This window comes from Pholis gunnellus, assembly GCF_910591455.1.
Source record: "Pholis gunnellus genome assembly, chromosome: 20".
NCBI classification, from domain to species: Eukaryota; Metazoa; Chordata; class Actinopteri; order Perciformes; family Pholidae; genus Pholis; species Pholis gunnellus.
This window is the reverse complement of record NC_136547.1, coordinates 16623882-16637366: the sequence shown is the minus strand read 5'-3', so window position 1 is coordinate 16637366 and position 13485 is coordinate 16623882. Positions and strand designations below refer to the sequence as shown.

The following is a 13485-nucleotide window of genomic DNA, read 5'->3' as shown; positions in this document are numbered from 1 at the left end:
GGAGTCGTCCTTATTTTTTATTTTTTAAGGTGACGTGGAGTCGGACCTCTCTTCTTCGCTTTCGCGTGTGTCAATGAAAGTACTCGATGTACCCGGGTACGATCGCAATGAATGCATAACACGTCGGTGCCTCGCATCGAGGATTCCAGAGATGTTTAGCTGTGGCGTTCAATCTTTACATTGAGCTCCAGCATCGGCGCACATCGGAGCGGAGCGGAGACTGTCGGGGCCTGGAGTCCGAGGGATACGGTGGACCGACGGGTTTTGCAGGATCTGCAGCATCGGAACTGAAGGAGCAGCCATACCGCCGGTAGCGCAGATTTTTCTAACTTCTTGCCTGTAGTCTTTCTCTGTCTTTGTGAGTCGGGACTGAACACGAAAATGCACCGTGTCTCTTTGGAAATAAGCAGCGTTGATGGAGATAAGTTGTTTGTTTTTCATGAATCAGTGAGGCCCTACTTTCACGTCTCTTTACATGGATACTGACAGACACGTAGGAGTTGCAGTGCAGTAGGAAATAGTCAATTTAGCGATTAGCTAACTCACTAGATGTTAGTACAAAGAGTTTATAAAAGAGTTTATAAAAGCACGGCTGGTTTGGCTAAAGTCATCAGTTGCTGCTGTTGTCACTGGTCCAGCTGATATAGTTATGTGTTGAATCCTGTCTGTAAACGTACAGGGTTCTGGGGGGAAACATAGGTATAGGGGGGCATAACAGAAGATAATTGACAAGTGGTTAGCTTCTTGAGGCTTCCCCTTTTTAGCTGATTCCCCACAGAGAGCATACCCAGGCCAGTTCCAACTCTGGTCAGAAACCAGCTAAATCCACATTTTAGTGTGAGAACAGTATGCACACCATCTGGCATGCACATGCACCATCCTTCACATGCACATGCACCATTCTTCACATGCACCATTCTTCACATGCACATGCACCATCCTTCACATGCACCATTCTTCACATGCACATGCACCATTCTTCACATGCACATGCACCATCCTTCACATGCACCATCCTTCACATGCACATGCACCATCCTTCACATGCACCATCCTACACATGCACCCCTATTGAAACCAAACAGTCTAACTTTTTCCTCAATGTTAACCCTGAAAGTCAGCATGCGGATGCACAACACAGAACAGAAATTGTTATCAACTGGATTGTAATTGCATTAAAACTGCAGTATACAGACATCTGGTGCATGTTGCGTCGCGGTGACATTTCACCAGTAGATGCTACATCAGTTCTGACTTTGGATCAACCTCTTATATTCTCTTTTATACAGCCCAGAAGTGATGAGACCGGCTGTGCTTTGTGAGGTTGGGGACAGAATTTGTATGGCTAAATTATTTCTTTTAAATAATAGAATGATAGGTCATCAGTTTTTAATTAGTTGGCCTACTTGCTGCTGATACAGGACTTTCCTAAAATAAATAAAAAAGGACCAATAGCGTTGTAGCATCACACTCTACTGCAACGTCATCGTTTCCCTTTCATGAATATTAGCATGCGATGTTAGCATGCTCTGGGCACAATATGTTTCCAATACATTTTAAAATTGTAAAGCAAAATCCCACTCAGGAATTCTAAGGGGACCCTTGTAGTATTAACAAAATAACATCTTTAGGAAATGTCAGTTTGTGTCTCCAAAACTCATAACAGACGGATAAAAGCCGACGGAGCTCATTTAATTCTTTAATTCTGTTGAAATCCCCCCCCGTCGACTGATCCAACTGATGAAATACATTGTAACTCATGGCGGTTACACAGCGTCTCAGTTCTCCGCTGCCTTTGGTAAAACGTTGAGGGAGTGACGTTGCATAAAATTCTCCACTTGTCACATAACTCATCAGATCTAACTGGCATGGGCATGACCTCATTTCTTGACTTTATACAAGAGGCGTACATTTAAGTCACAGGACAGACCGTCTGGTTTAACGTCGCACCTGCTGTCCCTCACGAACTGTCCGATCTTTGCAGCAGAGGTTATGCAGTGCGGAACAGGACACCTGCCAGGTGGCTGCCAGAGGACGATGGGCCTGCACTGCGTCTTGATCCTGTGCTTGTTCTCAGGCTGGGCATTGGGCTACAAGCAGGGGGACAACGTGACTCTCTATGTCAACAAAGTGGGCCCTTATCATAACCCCCAGGAGACATATCACTACTACACCCTGCCTGTTTGCAGGCCGGAGAAGGTCAGTGTTTTTGTTCCGTTTCACTGTTCTGAAGTCCACAAAGAAACTGGAGATTGCTTTGTCATGCTAAATGTAGTCACTTATGTAAGGATGACACAGTCTTTTATCTGAAACGCACTGTATTTCCATCTGACCATGAAATGTAGATGTTGTCATAAGATAATTTTTAGAAATGACTCTTAAGATGGCGTTTGTTCCTGTGTGCATGTGTTTCCTTGTGAGCAGGACGTAGCATTGAGAGGGACTTTATTTGAGACATTTTGGGGGACTTCACTGAAGAGGCCTTGGTTGGAGTGTCACAAAATCTATTAACCCTTTTTAATGAATACAGAATGGAAAAATTAACCTTTTACAGGAAGAGAAATTGGTGTTATTTTGCTATAAAAATGTGTTAAATCAAATTTTTGACACTTGAATAGAAATAATATACCCAGGTTATATAATGTATACCACATTTTGCTGTAGAGAGATTTTCCCTTTTGTTTAGGGTTTATTAATAAATCAGTCATGGTCTTGAAGAAAAGTCATTATTCAAAGTGCGGTCGGTAGCAGTGAGACCCAAATTTACAACAGCAGTAACTTATTACCCACCGTTATGGGATATGGTACTTCAACACCAAGCATGCAGTGATGAAGTGTGTTTCTGTTTTCAGTTGTCCGGCTATAACTCCCTCACCGCTCTATGTGCTGTTTTGTAATCACTTGCTCACAGAATTGTGACCAACTCGTGCTTTGTGCTGCTTCTTAAGGCTCTGTTGATCATATTGTAACGCCTCCCCTTCTTCTTCTTCTTCAGGTGCACCACAAGTCCCTGAGTCTGGGAGAAGTGTTGGACGGTGACAGGATGGCAGAGTCAATATATTACATCCGATTCAAAGAGAACGTGGAGAAAAAGACCCTTTGCAAGCTCACACTTTCAGAGAAACAGGTATTTATTTACACAAGGCCGGGATAGTTTGAACTTAACACTGTGTACTACCAGATGTCTATGGTTGAGCTTCAATACTCTGCGTTTTAAACTGTTTACAATTCATTAAAGAGCTTAAACTTGAATTGAAACGACTGTATGTCAATTGATCACTGGGTGGTAGATGTTGCAAGACCCTTTTCTGAAACTACCTTTTGTTATCCTTGCTTAACATTTCCTCAGAAAGTGCTTCTCTTGAGTATGCTAGTCTATTGTAATGTAGTTTAAGAATAATAAGGCCGTGGCCCTTAAGAACACACGGGGTGTGATCCTGGATATGTTCTGTGTGTGTCAGGTGGACGAACTTCGTGAGGCCATCGAGGAGCTGTTCTACTTTGAATTTGTCCTGGATGAAGTTCCAATCTGGGGGTTTGTGGGATACATAGAGGAGAGCGGCTTCCTGCCTCACAGCCACAAGGTAAACCTCTTGGTGCTCCCGAGGGTTTTGTGTAAGATGTGTTGTACGTTGGATCTTCTTTCTTTTTCTCTTGTTCTCTTGTTCCGTCTTCATCTGTGTCCCTGCCCTTCTTCTCTCCCCTCCACCAGGTGGGTTTGTGGACCCACCTCGACTTCAACATCGAGTACAACGGCGACTCGGTGATCTTCGCCAATGTTTCAGTGAAAGACGTCAAACCTGTTCCCCTGGAGGAGGGGGCGGGTGCGGCGGTGGGTGGAGTCGGGGTGGGTGGAGGCAGCCTGACGGTCACCCACACCTACAGCGTGCGCTGGTTCGAGTCCTCTCTGCCTCACGGCCGGAGAGCCGAGCGTCTCCGAGACTACTCGTTCTTCCCCAAGACGCTGGAGATCCACTGGCTCTCCATTATTAACTCGCTGGTGCTGGTGGTGCTGCTGCTGGGCTTCGTCATCATCATCCTCATGCGGGTCCTGAAGAATGACTTTGCCAGGTCAGTCAGGGCCAATGTATGGGAAACTGTCTTTAATATGAAAGTTTATAGTGAAGAACAAACCAGCATCACTTTGGGTGTTAAATATAATCTTAGAGTTTAGAACTAAAAAGGTCAAGGCTGTTAAAGTATCTTTAATATAGTTACCAGAGGTTTTATTTGTTTAACAATGCAATAACAGATTAGTCAACCAACAGAAAACCAATTTATGGTAATTTTGACAATTTCAAACCGCTGAAATGTGAGGATCTGCTGCTTTTTATGTGATTAATTAGATATTTTAGTTTTTACTTTTCCTGTCTACCAAAACAAGCTATTAGAAAACATCCACCTGGGATCTAGGTATTTTTAAAGAAATGTTCCGTTTTTTTGGTTTTGTTTTTACATTTTATGGACTAAACAATCAATTGATTAGTTGAAAAGATATCAAACACATTGGTCGATGATAAAAAATAGTCAGTAGTTGCAGCCATAATTGTACGGTCTATTAATACTAGCTGAGATCAGGATGTAAACAGTTTTAAACTTCTACGTTTTTATACGTTTCATCTGGAACTAAGCAGAAACTTGTGTGGGTGACTCCTACTCGTCGGGTACGTGATGACATCGTGGGTGAACCGTTTTTTTTTCCTTCACCTGCAGGTACAACGTGGAGGAAGAGGGCGGCTGTGATGATCTGGACCAGGGAGACAACGGCTGGAAGATCATACACACGGATGTCTTCAGGTTTCCCCCGTACAAAAGCCTGCTGTGTGCCGTGCTGGGAGTGGGCGCTCAGTTCCTTACCCTTGCCACAGGTGAGCATGCATCCTCAAATACACCCAAACATAGCGGCTCAACGTGGTCACACGCAAGGCTGTTAAAATCCAAAACCGTGTCAGGGACTGTCATTGTTTCTGTTTGAAACTTGAGCGCACTAGTTCTGAGTTTTTCTACTACAAAAGGTCATATGTACAGGCCTCGCACACAGGAGTCTGATCACTGAAATGTCTCCTGACTGCGATAGGAATCATCTTAATGGCATTGCTGGGGATGTTCAATGTGCATCGCCATGGCTCCATCAACTCCACAGCTATCGTGCTGTACGCTCTGACCAGCTGTGTGTCCGGCTACGTGTCCTCTAGCTTCTACACGCAGATCAACGGCCAGCGCTGGGTGTGGAACATCATCCTCACCTCGTCGCTCTTCTCCGGTGAGTGCGATACGAAGGTTTTGGGATCACGGCACACTGTGTGTGTGTGTGTAAGAGCGGCAGGGTGGGAAAGTTCATAGAGAACTTGTACTGAAGTGTGAAACAACTTCACTGAATGTGCCTGTAATGGATTCAGATGATCTCCTCACCGCCAATAGCTTGATGCTTTTGTATCTATTCATGTCCATCCATCCATGGTTAGTTTCCGCTTAATTTCCCCCCGTTTCTCATCACTGCTCTCACACTTTTCCTCTGAGCAAATTTCATTTATTTATATTCATTGATGCAAAATTCAAAATAAGTTAATCAAATTGAAGTTTGAATTGAAAAACTAATTCATACTGATGAATTTCAATTGAGGTTTTTACGTTACTGTCTTTAAGAAGTGTTATTTTGCATTCTGTCGGTTGTAACTTCTTACAGTGAAATAAAATCATTTACAAACTGTAGTTATATTGTTTTTGACCATTTGTCAATATGAAACTTAATGACACATTTCCTCAAGAAAATTTATTTACAGTGCTATTGTTCACACAGACTTTAGCTGTGAGCTTCTAACATTTAGAAGAGAAACTGGATTTATTTCACACAGGTCTAAGAGCTTTTAGCGCTTTTATAGATTTTCATAGTGATATTTCTAAAGGAACAAGCTGGATAGGTAAGAGCACCGCTAGTGTATTATGGCAGTCTTCATTAGTGTTCTGTACAATGTGACAATGCTATTCTACTCAGTTAATAATGTATTAATTTATCCATTATGCATTCCCAGCATTCACACTTTGCATTTGCACTGGTTCCAGGTGAAGGAAGTTGTTTGAAAAGAGAAAATGCCCCCTGGCACATAAAACGTGGTTTTCTCAAAGAATGATCTAGAATGACTAAAAACAATGGCCGTCCTTCATTCCCGCAGCTCCTCTGTTCCTGACGTGGAGTGTTGTGAACTCGATCCACTGGTGGAGCGGCTCCACTCAGGCCCTGCCGGCCACCACCGTGCTCCTCATTCTGGGTGCCTGGGTGCTGGTGGGCTTCCCGCTCACCGTCATCGGCGGCATTGTGGGAAAGAACCGAGCCGGCAGCTTCCAGGCGCCCTGTCGCACGCGCAACATCGCCCGGCAGATCCCGACACAGCCCTGGTACAAACACACGGCCGTGCACATGGCCATCGGCGGCTTCCTGCCATTCAGGTGAGGTGTCTTCATGTGTGGAAAAGAGGTGCTTCGATCAAAAGGGGGAATTCAATGGCATTAAGCCCCCCGCCTCTTCATAGTCATAAAGCGGAGAAGTGAATGGATTAAATATAAGATTAAGATTAAAAAAAGAGCGTCACACTCCAAATCTTTATTCAACAGTTAATATGAATTATTCAGTATTTAGGATTCATCCAAAAATAAATGTAAGTACAGACAGAATGCCATTTTCTACACACTCATTCCTCCTTCCTATCAATGTCCTCCCTCAGTGCCATCTCAGTGGAGCTGTACTACATCTTCGCCACGGTCTGGGGCAGAGAGTACTACACCCTGTACGGCATCCTGCTGTGCGTCTTCGCCATCCTCCTCTCAGTGGGCGCCTGCATCTCGGTCGCGCTCACCTACTTCCTGCTGTCGGGCGAGGACTACCGGTGGTGGTGGCGGAGCGTCCTGAGCACCGGCTCCACCGGCCTCTTCATCTTCGTCTACTCCGTCTTCTACTACCGGAACCGGTCGTCTATGAGCGGCCTGGTGCAGAGCACCGAGTTCTTCGGCTACTCTCTGCTCACGGCGATGGTCTTCTCCCTGATGCTGGGCAGCGTGTCGTTCTGGGCCTCGCTGGCGTTCATTCGCTACATCTACCGGAGCCTCAAGATGGACTAGACACGCAGCGATAAACAAACACTTCCTCATAGCACACAATCCTCCTTATCCTCTTTTGCTTTCAGTCATACAAAACACACATCTCTAATGAGGGAGGAGACACAGGGGCCTTTACCTTTATTTAACTGTCATTGTTGTAATAAGGGATCGTTGGTTGTTTTTACCTTGTATTTAAGGATTAAATGGGTTATTTTGGTACAAAGGGATGGTTGCTTTCATTAAGGAGTGGCTGGGTAAAATGTATGCGATATGTCAACGATTGGATGTAATCATTGTATGATGTAGTGCCATCCACTGCTCTATGTCCTACTTCGCGGTCCATCGAGGCATGGCAGGATCTAGCCTTCATTTCCCACGTTACACCAGTGAGCCACTGACTCATACAGTAGTTTGGATTATTTATGCAGCAGTGCAAGTGTTATTTACTTGTCATCATACTCGCCCCGGCTCACAATTTTCAAATAGAATATAAAACGTATGTTTTGAACTGGCCCTGTGAAGCTCCACGGAGGGCCTGCAGTGAGTAAGAGGAATGATGCGTTGTAGAATAAAGAGCATTTTGAGAATGTTGGTAGCAATATTGTTATTGTACTCTATTGTCACCATTGACTCAGTCTCTGATGTAAATAGTCTTTTCAATAAAATGCTTTTTAATACAATATTGCCAGCAAACAGCTCTGGGGTGATTTTATTTTTCCTTGGATTCTATTATAAAAAGGTTCCAAACTTCTTGTACAGGCAAATGAGCATGTATTACATTCACCAAAAATGTTTCATTTATAGTCAAGCTTCTGGGTGCGTTATTGCCAATTTTGACATACTGCCTCATTAGCCTTGATAGCTTGCATATTAAACATTTTTCCAAAAACCCTGGTTACATCACAAGCACGTCATTAATAATCAATAATAGCAATACCTAAATGTTAATGCCAAGCCCTAAAAAAAACTTCAAAACAAACTTGCCAAGCGAACCTGTATTTATACAAAAAGTATGTGTGCACATCAGATCTGTATCAGTACTTTGCCTTAAAAGGGTTCCAAAAAAACCCAACGCAATACAATGACTGCATCCAACGTGGACCCATCTTGTATCAAAAAGCGCAAAGAACACACGAACATACATTAAATAGTTGCATATAAAAATAAAGGGATAAAGTCAAAAAGGGAAACTACTTTTGAACAGGAGTATGAACAAGGCTTATGTACACCCAGCCATGCAAAAATGACCTAAATTACAAACATCAGTCAGGAAGCATGATTAACAAAGACGACTTCTGGGTAACTTTTACAGAAAGGCTTATACGCAGCTCCACACCGACTACTGGCTGCCATTGTTCGCCATGGACATGTTCAAGGGCCCGTGGCTGTTGACGGGCTCCCCGTCTAAGCTCGTGTCCTGTCCGGCGTTATTTGCCGACGCGCCGCTGGCTGAGTGGAAGACGCTGTGGCTGTATTCATAGTGGCTGCCACCAGGGGGCATGGACCAGCCAGCCATCTGGGGCCTGGAGGGCATTGCGGCCTGGGACGAGCCGGGGGACCAGGAGGGGTAGCCAGCAGATCCAGCGGCAGAGCCCATAGCAGCCAGATAGAAGGCCATGTTCTGGGGGGTCGTCTTCTTGAAGGCCGCCTCCATGTGCTGGTTGTAATGCTCCTTGAGCTGGGGCAGGACTTCTCCCTGATACTGAAAGAAGGGGCTCAAATTAGTATTAAATTCAGTCAAAAGTAGCTAATTTTGTTGTGTTTCGTCTCGCCTTTAAAGCCATAATCTGACTATGATTAGGCCTCCATTATGGACGACTTGTTCTATGTCCAAGCTGCTGTTTCTTTGTTATCAGTTAACAGGAAACCTGAGCAGGACAATGATCTGATTTGATCTGCCTTTACCATTTGAGCAAATGGTGATACTTACAGGTGGCATATGTGGGGGAACGTTGGGGTACATGTTTCCACGTAGCGGGCTGCCTTTGTTGTAGCGCTCAGACACCCAGCTGGTGTCTTTCTGGTGCCTCCTTAGCTTCATCCTTCGGTTCTGAAACCAAGTCTTGACCTACAAAATAAGATACGGGAGATCTGATCAGAAAGTGCAGAGACACGTTGCTGTGGTTGTGGTCAAATAACCTTCTCACTGACCTGTTTGTAGGTCAGTCCCGTCAGTTCTGCCAGGTTCTTCATTTCAGCCGGGGTGAGGTACCTCTGAACACTGAAGCGCTGGACAAGAGCATTCATCTGACTCTCCGAGAAGGCTGCCCGCACCTTTCCCTTCGGGGTGTTTACAGCCGCAGTGCATGGCTTCTTTGGGGCCGTTGACGGTACATGTAGAGAGGTAGTGTTGTCGGTGCCCTCGTTCCCACCGACAGCGAAGGTCCCCGGCTCCTCCACTTGGGAGCCGGAGACCTCCTCGCTGGGATCAGGGCTCCTGCCACTTGCCTCGCCGTCGAGCTCGTTCTTCACCCAGGTGGCGGGGTCCGTCTGGGGGAGACTTACTTCTCTGCTGCTGCCAGAACTCCATGAATCTAAGAGAAGGGGGGGGGGACAAATGGTGATCAGGGTGAGCTACAGGGTCAACATGGATCAGAGCATTTAACAAAGTATCAGATTTAGTCAATATGCTTTATTGGCATAAATGTTGCAAGGACAATACTTAAGTTAAGAGATTATAAAGAAAGTTTGTTACATTGTAAAGAGAACATTGTGTGCAACAGTAAAACAAAAAATAATGTAAACTATTTTTTTCAATTCTCGCATTCTATCGCGAGATGTCGCCATTTTGCTTTTCCACCGTCACTGATACTCAGTGGCGGGATATTTTCTAAACTCTTCTCAAATAAAGATGGCACTGGATTGGACGCCATGGTCAACTCTGGCGGAAGAAATCTTCGCCTTTGGCGGCCAATGGAGTAATGTAAGCACCGACTCAAAGCTTAACAAAAAAGTTACGGTTTATATTGTGCGTTCAAATAACATTAGCGTCTTTGGAAAATGCTAGCTTAGCTCAAAACGTTAGCTAGAAACACATACTTGGTGAGGTGTGTGGCTCCGAGTCACTGGTCGAATCGCTTCCGGCCCGCCTGACCTCCTGTGTCCGTCCATCGTACACTGCAGCCCGGTGAGGTCCGGCCAGCCGCAGACGGCCCGCCTGCTGGCTATCACCGAGGTAGACCACCCCGGAGCCCTGGTAGTGACCGTGGCCGCTCACTGCGTGCTGCTCCGGACTGCGGGGTGGCGACTCTTCCCTGGTTCTCTGGGTGGTGGCGTAGTAGGCCTGGGTCACCCCGGCGTTGTAGTTGCTCAAATCAGTCGCTCCGGCTTCGCCCCAGCTGGTCAGGTTCCCGTGGCTTTGCTCCGGTCCGGGTTGATACACGAGCCCGTACGCGTAGGCGTGGTACGAGGGGTTGTAGTTGTAACTGATCTGTGCCTTCCAGTCTGCCATTTCTCTGTACGTCGGGATAAAAATGTTGTTTTTTTTCTCAAAAAACGCCACAAAAATAAAAACTACTTACAAGAGAAGCTCGAGTATTATAGCCTAAAATAGCTTAAAATTGAGAGCAGGACAGTCCCGTAGATGTGAAGCGACAGCTGTAAGCGCGGAGCTGCCCAGTTTCAACAAGCGCGCCGACTCACTTTAAAAATTGCGCGCAGCTCCTCAGAGGCTGTTTATAGTGACGCTGGGTGTGGGCAGGGACGTAGGTGGGCCAATCTCATTATGTGAGCCAATCTCTTTAATTCACCTTACAGTAATGGCATTTTATTGGCCACCTGGGTTAACGCTACCTCCAACGAAGTAGCCCACTCCTTTTACACCAATCTCTACTGATATTACAAGTTTATATTTTAAAGATTATAGATACACTGAATATCTGGAATTACTTTATATTTGGCGAGTGGTGTCCCAACACCACAGTTCAGTCAGTGTAAAAGTCACACAGCGTTACACACGAGTTGTTGTGGATTAGACTGACATTGTGTGAGAATTGATTCGTGGTCATCCTTTAAATGTAAAATGTATATGCACTACTCAAGCACAATATAAGCTTGCATGGTGATTAATCTAACTAATCTTAAGGCCCGGTGTTAAAGAGTGATTGTGTGTCAACATTGTTTTTCATTGTTTCAGCTGATATCATTATGTATACTCCTAAATTCTTATTTATTTGTGTTTAATCAAACTACTCACAATTACCTCCGATAGTTACTACTGGTGGTGTTTTGTTTCAGGAGCACACCTTCAGCCAATGAGGAAAGGGCGGTGTTGCAACTCACTTTGCAGTTCAGGAAAATGTGATATTTTTTATTTGTATTGGTTTACAAAACAAGCTTCCCTGTCCCTGATATCTACAAGCAGAAAGGTTTTGTACCAAGCAGGTTAACAACACATAACTTAGTGACAAAATACTGTAGTAAATAACCTTTCCAAGCGGCCTGTAAGCACATAAGGATTCAGTGCTTTTTAAACCATGGACACGATCCGACTTCCCAAATGGCATAATTAATAATGTTTTCACAAGCATTAGTCCCAGATCAATAGACTAAATATAGTATCTTGGGTCTCAAGCATGAATAGTTTATGAACCGCTAATACTTGTGAATCAGAGAGTGATTGTTGATGATTGAGAAATTCAAAAAGAAATCTAAGGCAGTGGAGCCACTTCATAAAATGTATTCAACAGAATATGTAGTTTAAAAGTGCTGCACGTGAAGGTGTAACACATGTAGGCTCATGGTTTAAAAGATTCATCATTTCTGCACTTTGAACGCAAGTGTTCAAAGACGGAGCCTTTAGCTTCAAATCCCAACTGCTCCCCCCACCCCCACCCCACACCACACCCCTCTAATCTGTACAGCGGGTTGGACGTGCTGATGTGAACTGCTTTAACCCTCATTAGCAATCCCTTTCACAAAGATGATGTAGGTTAGCCACCAGTTACCTTCCAGGTGGTTGTTTGTGTTCCCCCCTCCCTGGCTGCATTGACGTGGTAATGCTTCAGTTAGTGATGAAATGAGATGAGAACAGTGAGCCTAATTGGACATTTGCATTTCTACTGATCTCTGCCTGGACAGGGTGTGTTTGTCTGAGCCGAGACATACGGGTGGGGGTAGGTGTGTATCGGGGGTGGTGGGTGAACTGGTGTGCATTGATTAGCACTGGTATGTGGAACTGATTTGCCTTTGATGACCATGCATGCTGGACTGTGTTTTGCAAGTGTATATGTGAGGCGCAGCTGCTGCTGTGAGACAGGGTGTACAAGCTAGAGTATGCAGGCATTGGGACACAATCATTTTACTCAATTATGGTTTGACTGGAAATCTTTTGTTTTGCCACTACATAAACCTTGGAAGATTTTCTTTCCCTCCTGTTATTAAACTGTAGCAGTAAATACGGATTACCCGGCGTTACATCTACCAAACTAAAGCTGAATTTGGCCTCTTTCTCTCCTCAAGTTACAGGATTACATTACATTACAGTCATTTAGCAGACGCTTTTATCCAAAGCGACTTACAATTCAGATTCTATCACACTGTAGGCACAGCTACGGGAGCAATTTGGGGGTGTCTTGCTCAAGGATTACTTTCTTGTGTAGTACAGATTAGTCACTGACCGTGTGTTTTCAGTGATGGGTGTTTTGGGCGTGAAGTGCGAGACCATGAGTATCTCTTTTGTTGTCTGAAAAGTGTGCAAATGATCTCTTATGGGACCACCTTCTCCCAACTGAGACCACAAGGCACTGTTCATGCAATCCTTCTCAGTAGTTTAATCAGTAATTGTATGTTTTTAATATATTTCAGTGGTGGAAGAAGTACTATTCAGGTCCTTTACCTATGTAAAAGTAGTAATACCACAAAATAAAAACGCTTGATTACAACTGAAAGCCCTGCATTCAAAAATGGACTTAAGTAAAAGTATTATAAGCTGAATGTTCCTAAATATCCCTTTAATGGTGTAGCTGGTCAAAAAAAAATATATGTGTATATATTTGTAATCATTATAGTCTTACTACTCATTTTGGAGTGTATAGGGGCCAGTATTGAATTTTGAGATAACAATATATCAGCTGATTTTCAATTTTGTACATAAACACATAGCAGATATTGTTTTTTATCAGAATCCCTGTGGGAGATTTTACATATTAAAAAATAAAACTGTTCCATTCTTTCTGGTAAACATACTACGTAGAAAGTTTGTATCTAAATTACCTCAATTATAGCATCACAGCACCACAAACTAGCCTACTAGCTCGACCTACATCCTCCAACATGACCAGACTGAACATCATAACCTTCACGAAGGTAGGATTTTTAGCAGGAATATAAATATAAAGCAGCATAACATTGAATTACTAAGGTAGTATACAAATGTCTCAAAGTTGCACA

General features: G+C 44.1%; 2 protein-coding genes across 3 annotated transcripts; one reads left to right on the top strand and one right to left on the bottom strand.

Moving 5' to 3' along the window:
- Positions 1-173: 173 nt before the first annotated feature.
- tm9sf1 (transmembrane 9 superfamily member 1) lies at positions 174-7777 on the top strand. 2 transcript variants are annotated; one of them, XM_079181596.1, is made up of 9 exons: positions 174-310; positions 1988-2199; positions 2996-3127; positions 3462-3584; positions 3713-4071; positions 4714-4868; positions 5078-5263; positions 6174-6447; positions 6723-7777. In XM_079181596.1, exons 2-9 carry the CDS (start codon positions 1993-1995, stop codon positions 7114-7116), a joined length of 1830 nt encoding a protein of 609 aa, XP_079037722.1. In that variant the 5' UTR covers positions 174-310; positions 1988-1992; the 3' UTR covers positions 7117-7777. The 2 variants fall into 2 exon arrangements, with proteins under 2 accessions (XP_079037722.1, XP_079037721.1); XM_079181595.1 differs by having other exon boundaries at positions 175-310; positions 1985-2199.
- Positions 7778-8434: 657 nt separating this feature from the next.
- Positions 8435-10546, bottom strand: nanog (nanog homeobox; the record flags this gene model as incomplete). The annotated part of the gene is made up of 4 exons (XM_079181161.1): positions 8435-8797; positions 9026-9163; positions 9247-9629; positions 10135-10546. 4 exons carry the CDS (start codon positions 10544-10546, stop codon positions 8435-8437), a joined length of 1296 nt encoding a protein of 431 aa, XP_079037287.1.
- Positions 10547-13485: the final 2939 nt, after the last annotated feature.

Bases quoted from the DNA above. Each gene is read 5' to 3' on its own strand.
- tm9sf1 (XM_079181596.1), top strand. From the start codon at position 1,993: ATGCAGTGCGGAACAGGACACCTGCCAGGTGGCTGCCAGAGGACGATG. The intron at 3,128-3,461 runs GTATTTATTTAC...TGTGTGTGTCAG, and splicing joins TCACACTTTCAGAGAAACAG to GTGGACGAACTTCGTGAGGC. The intron at 6,448-6,722 runs GTGAGGTGTCTT...GTCCTCCCTCAG, and splicing joins GGCGGCTTCCTGCCATTCAG to TGCCATCTCAGTGGAGCTGT.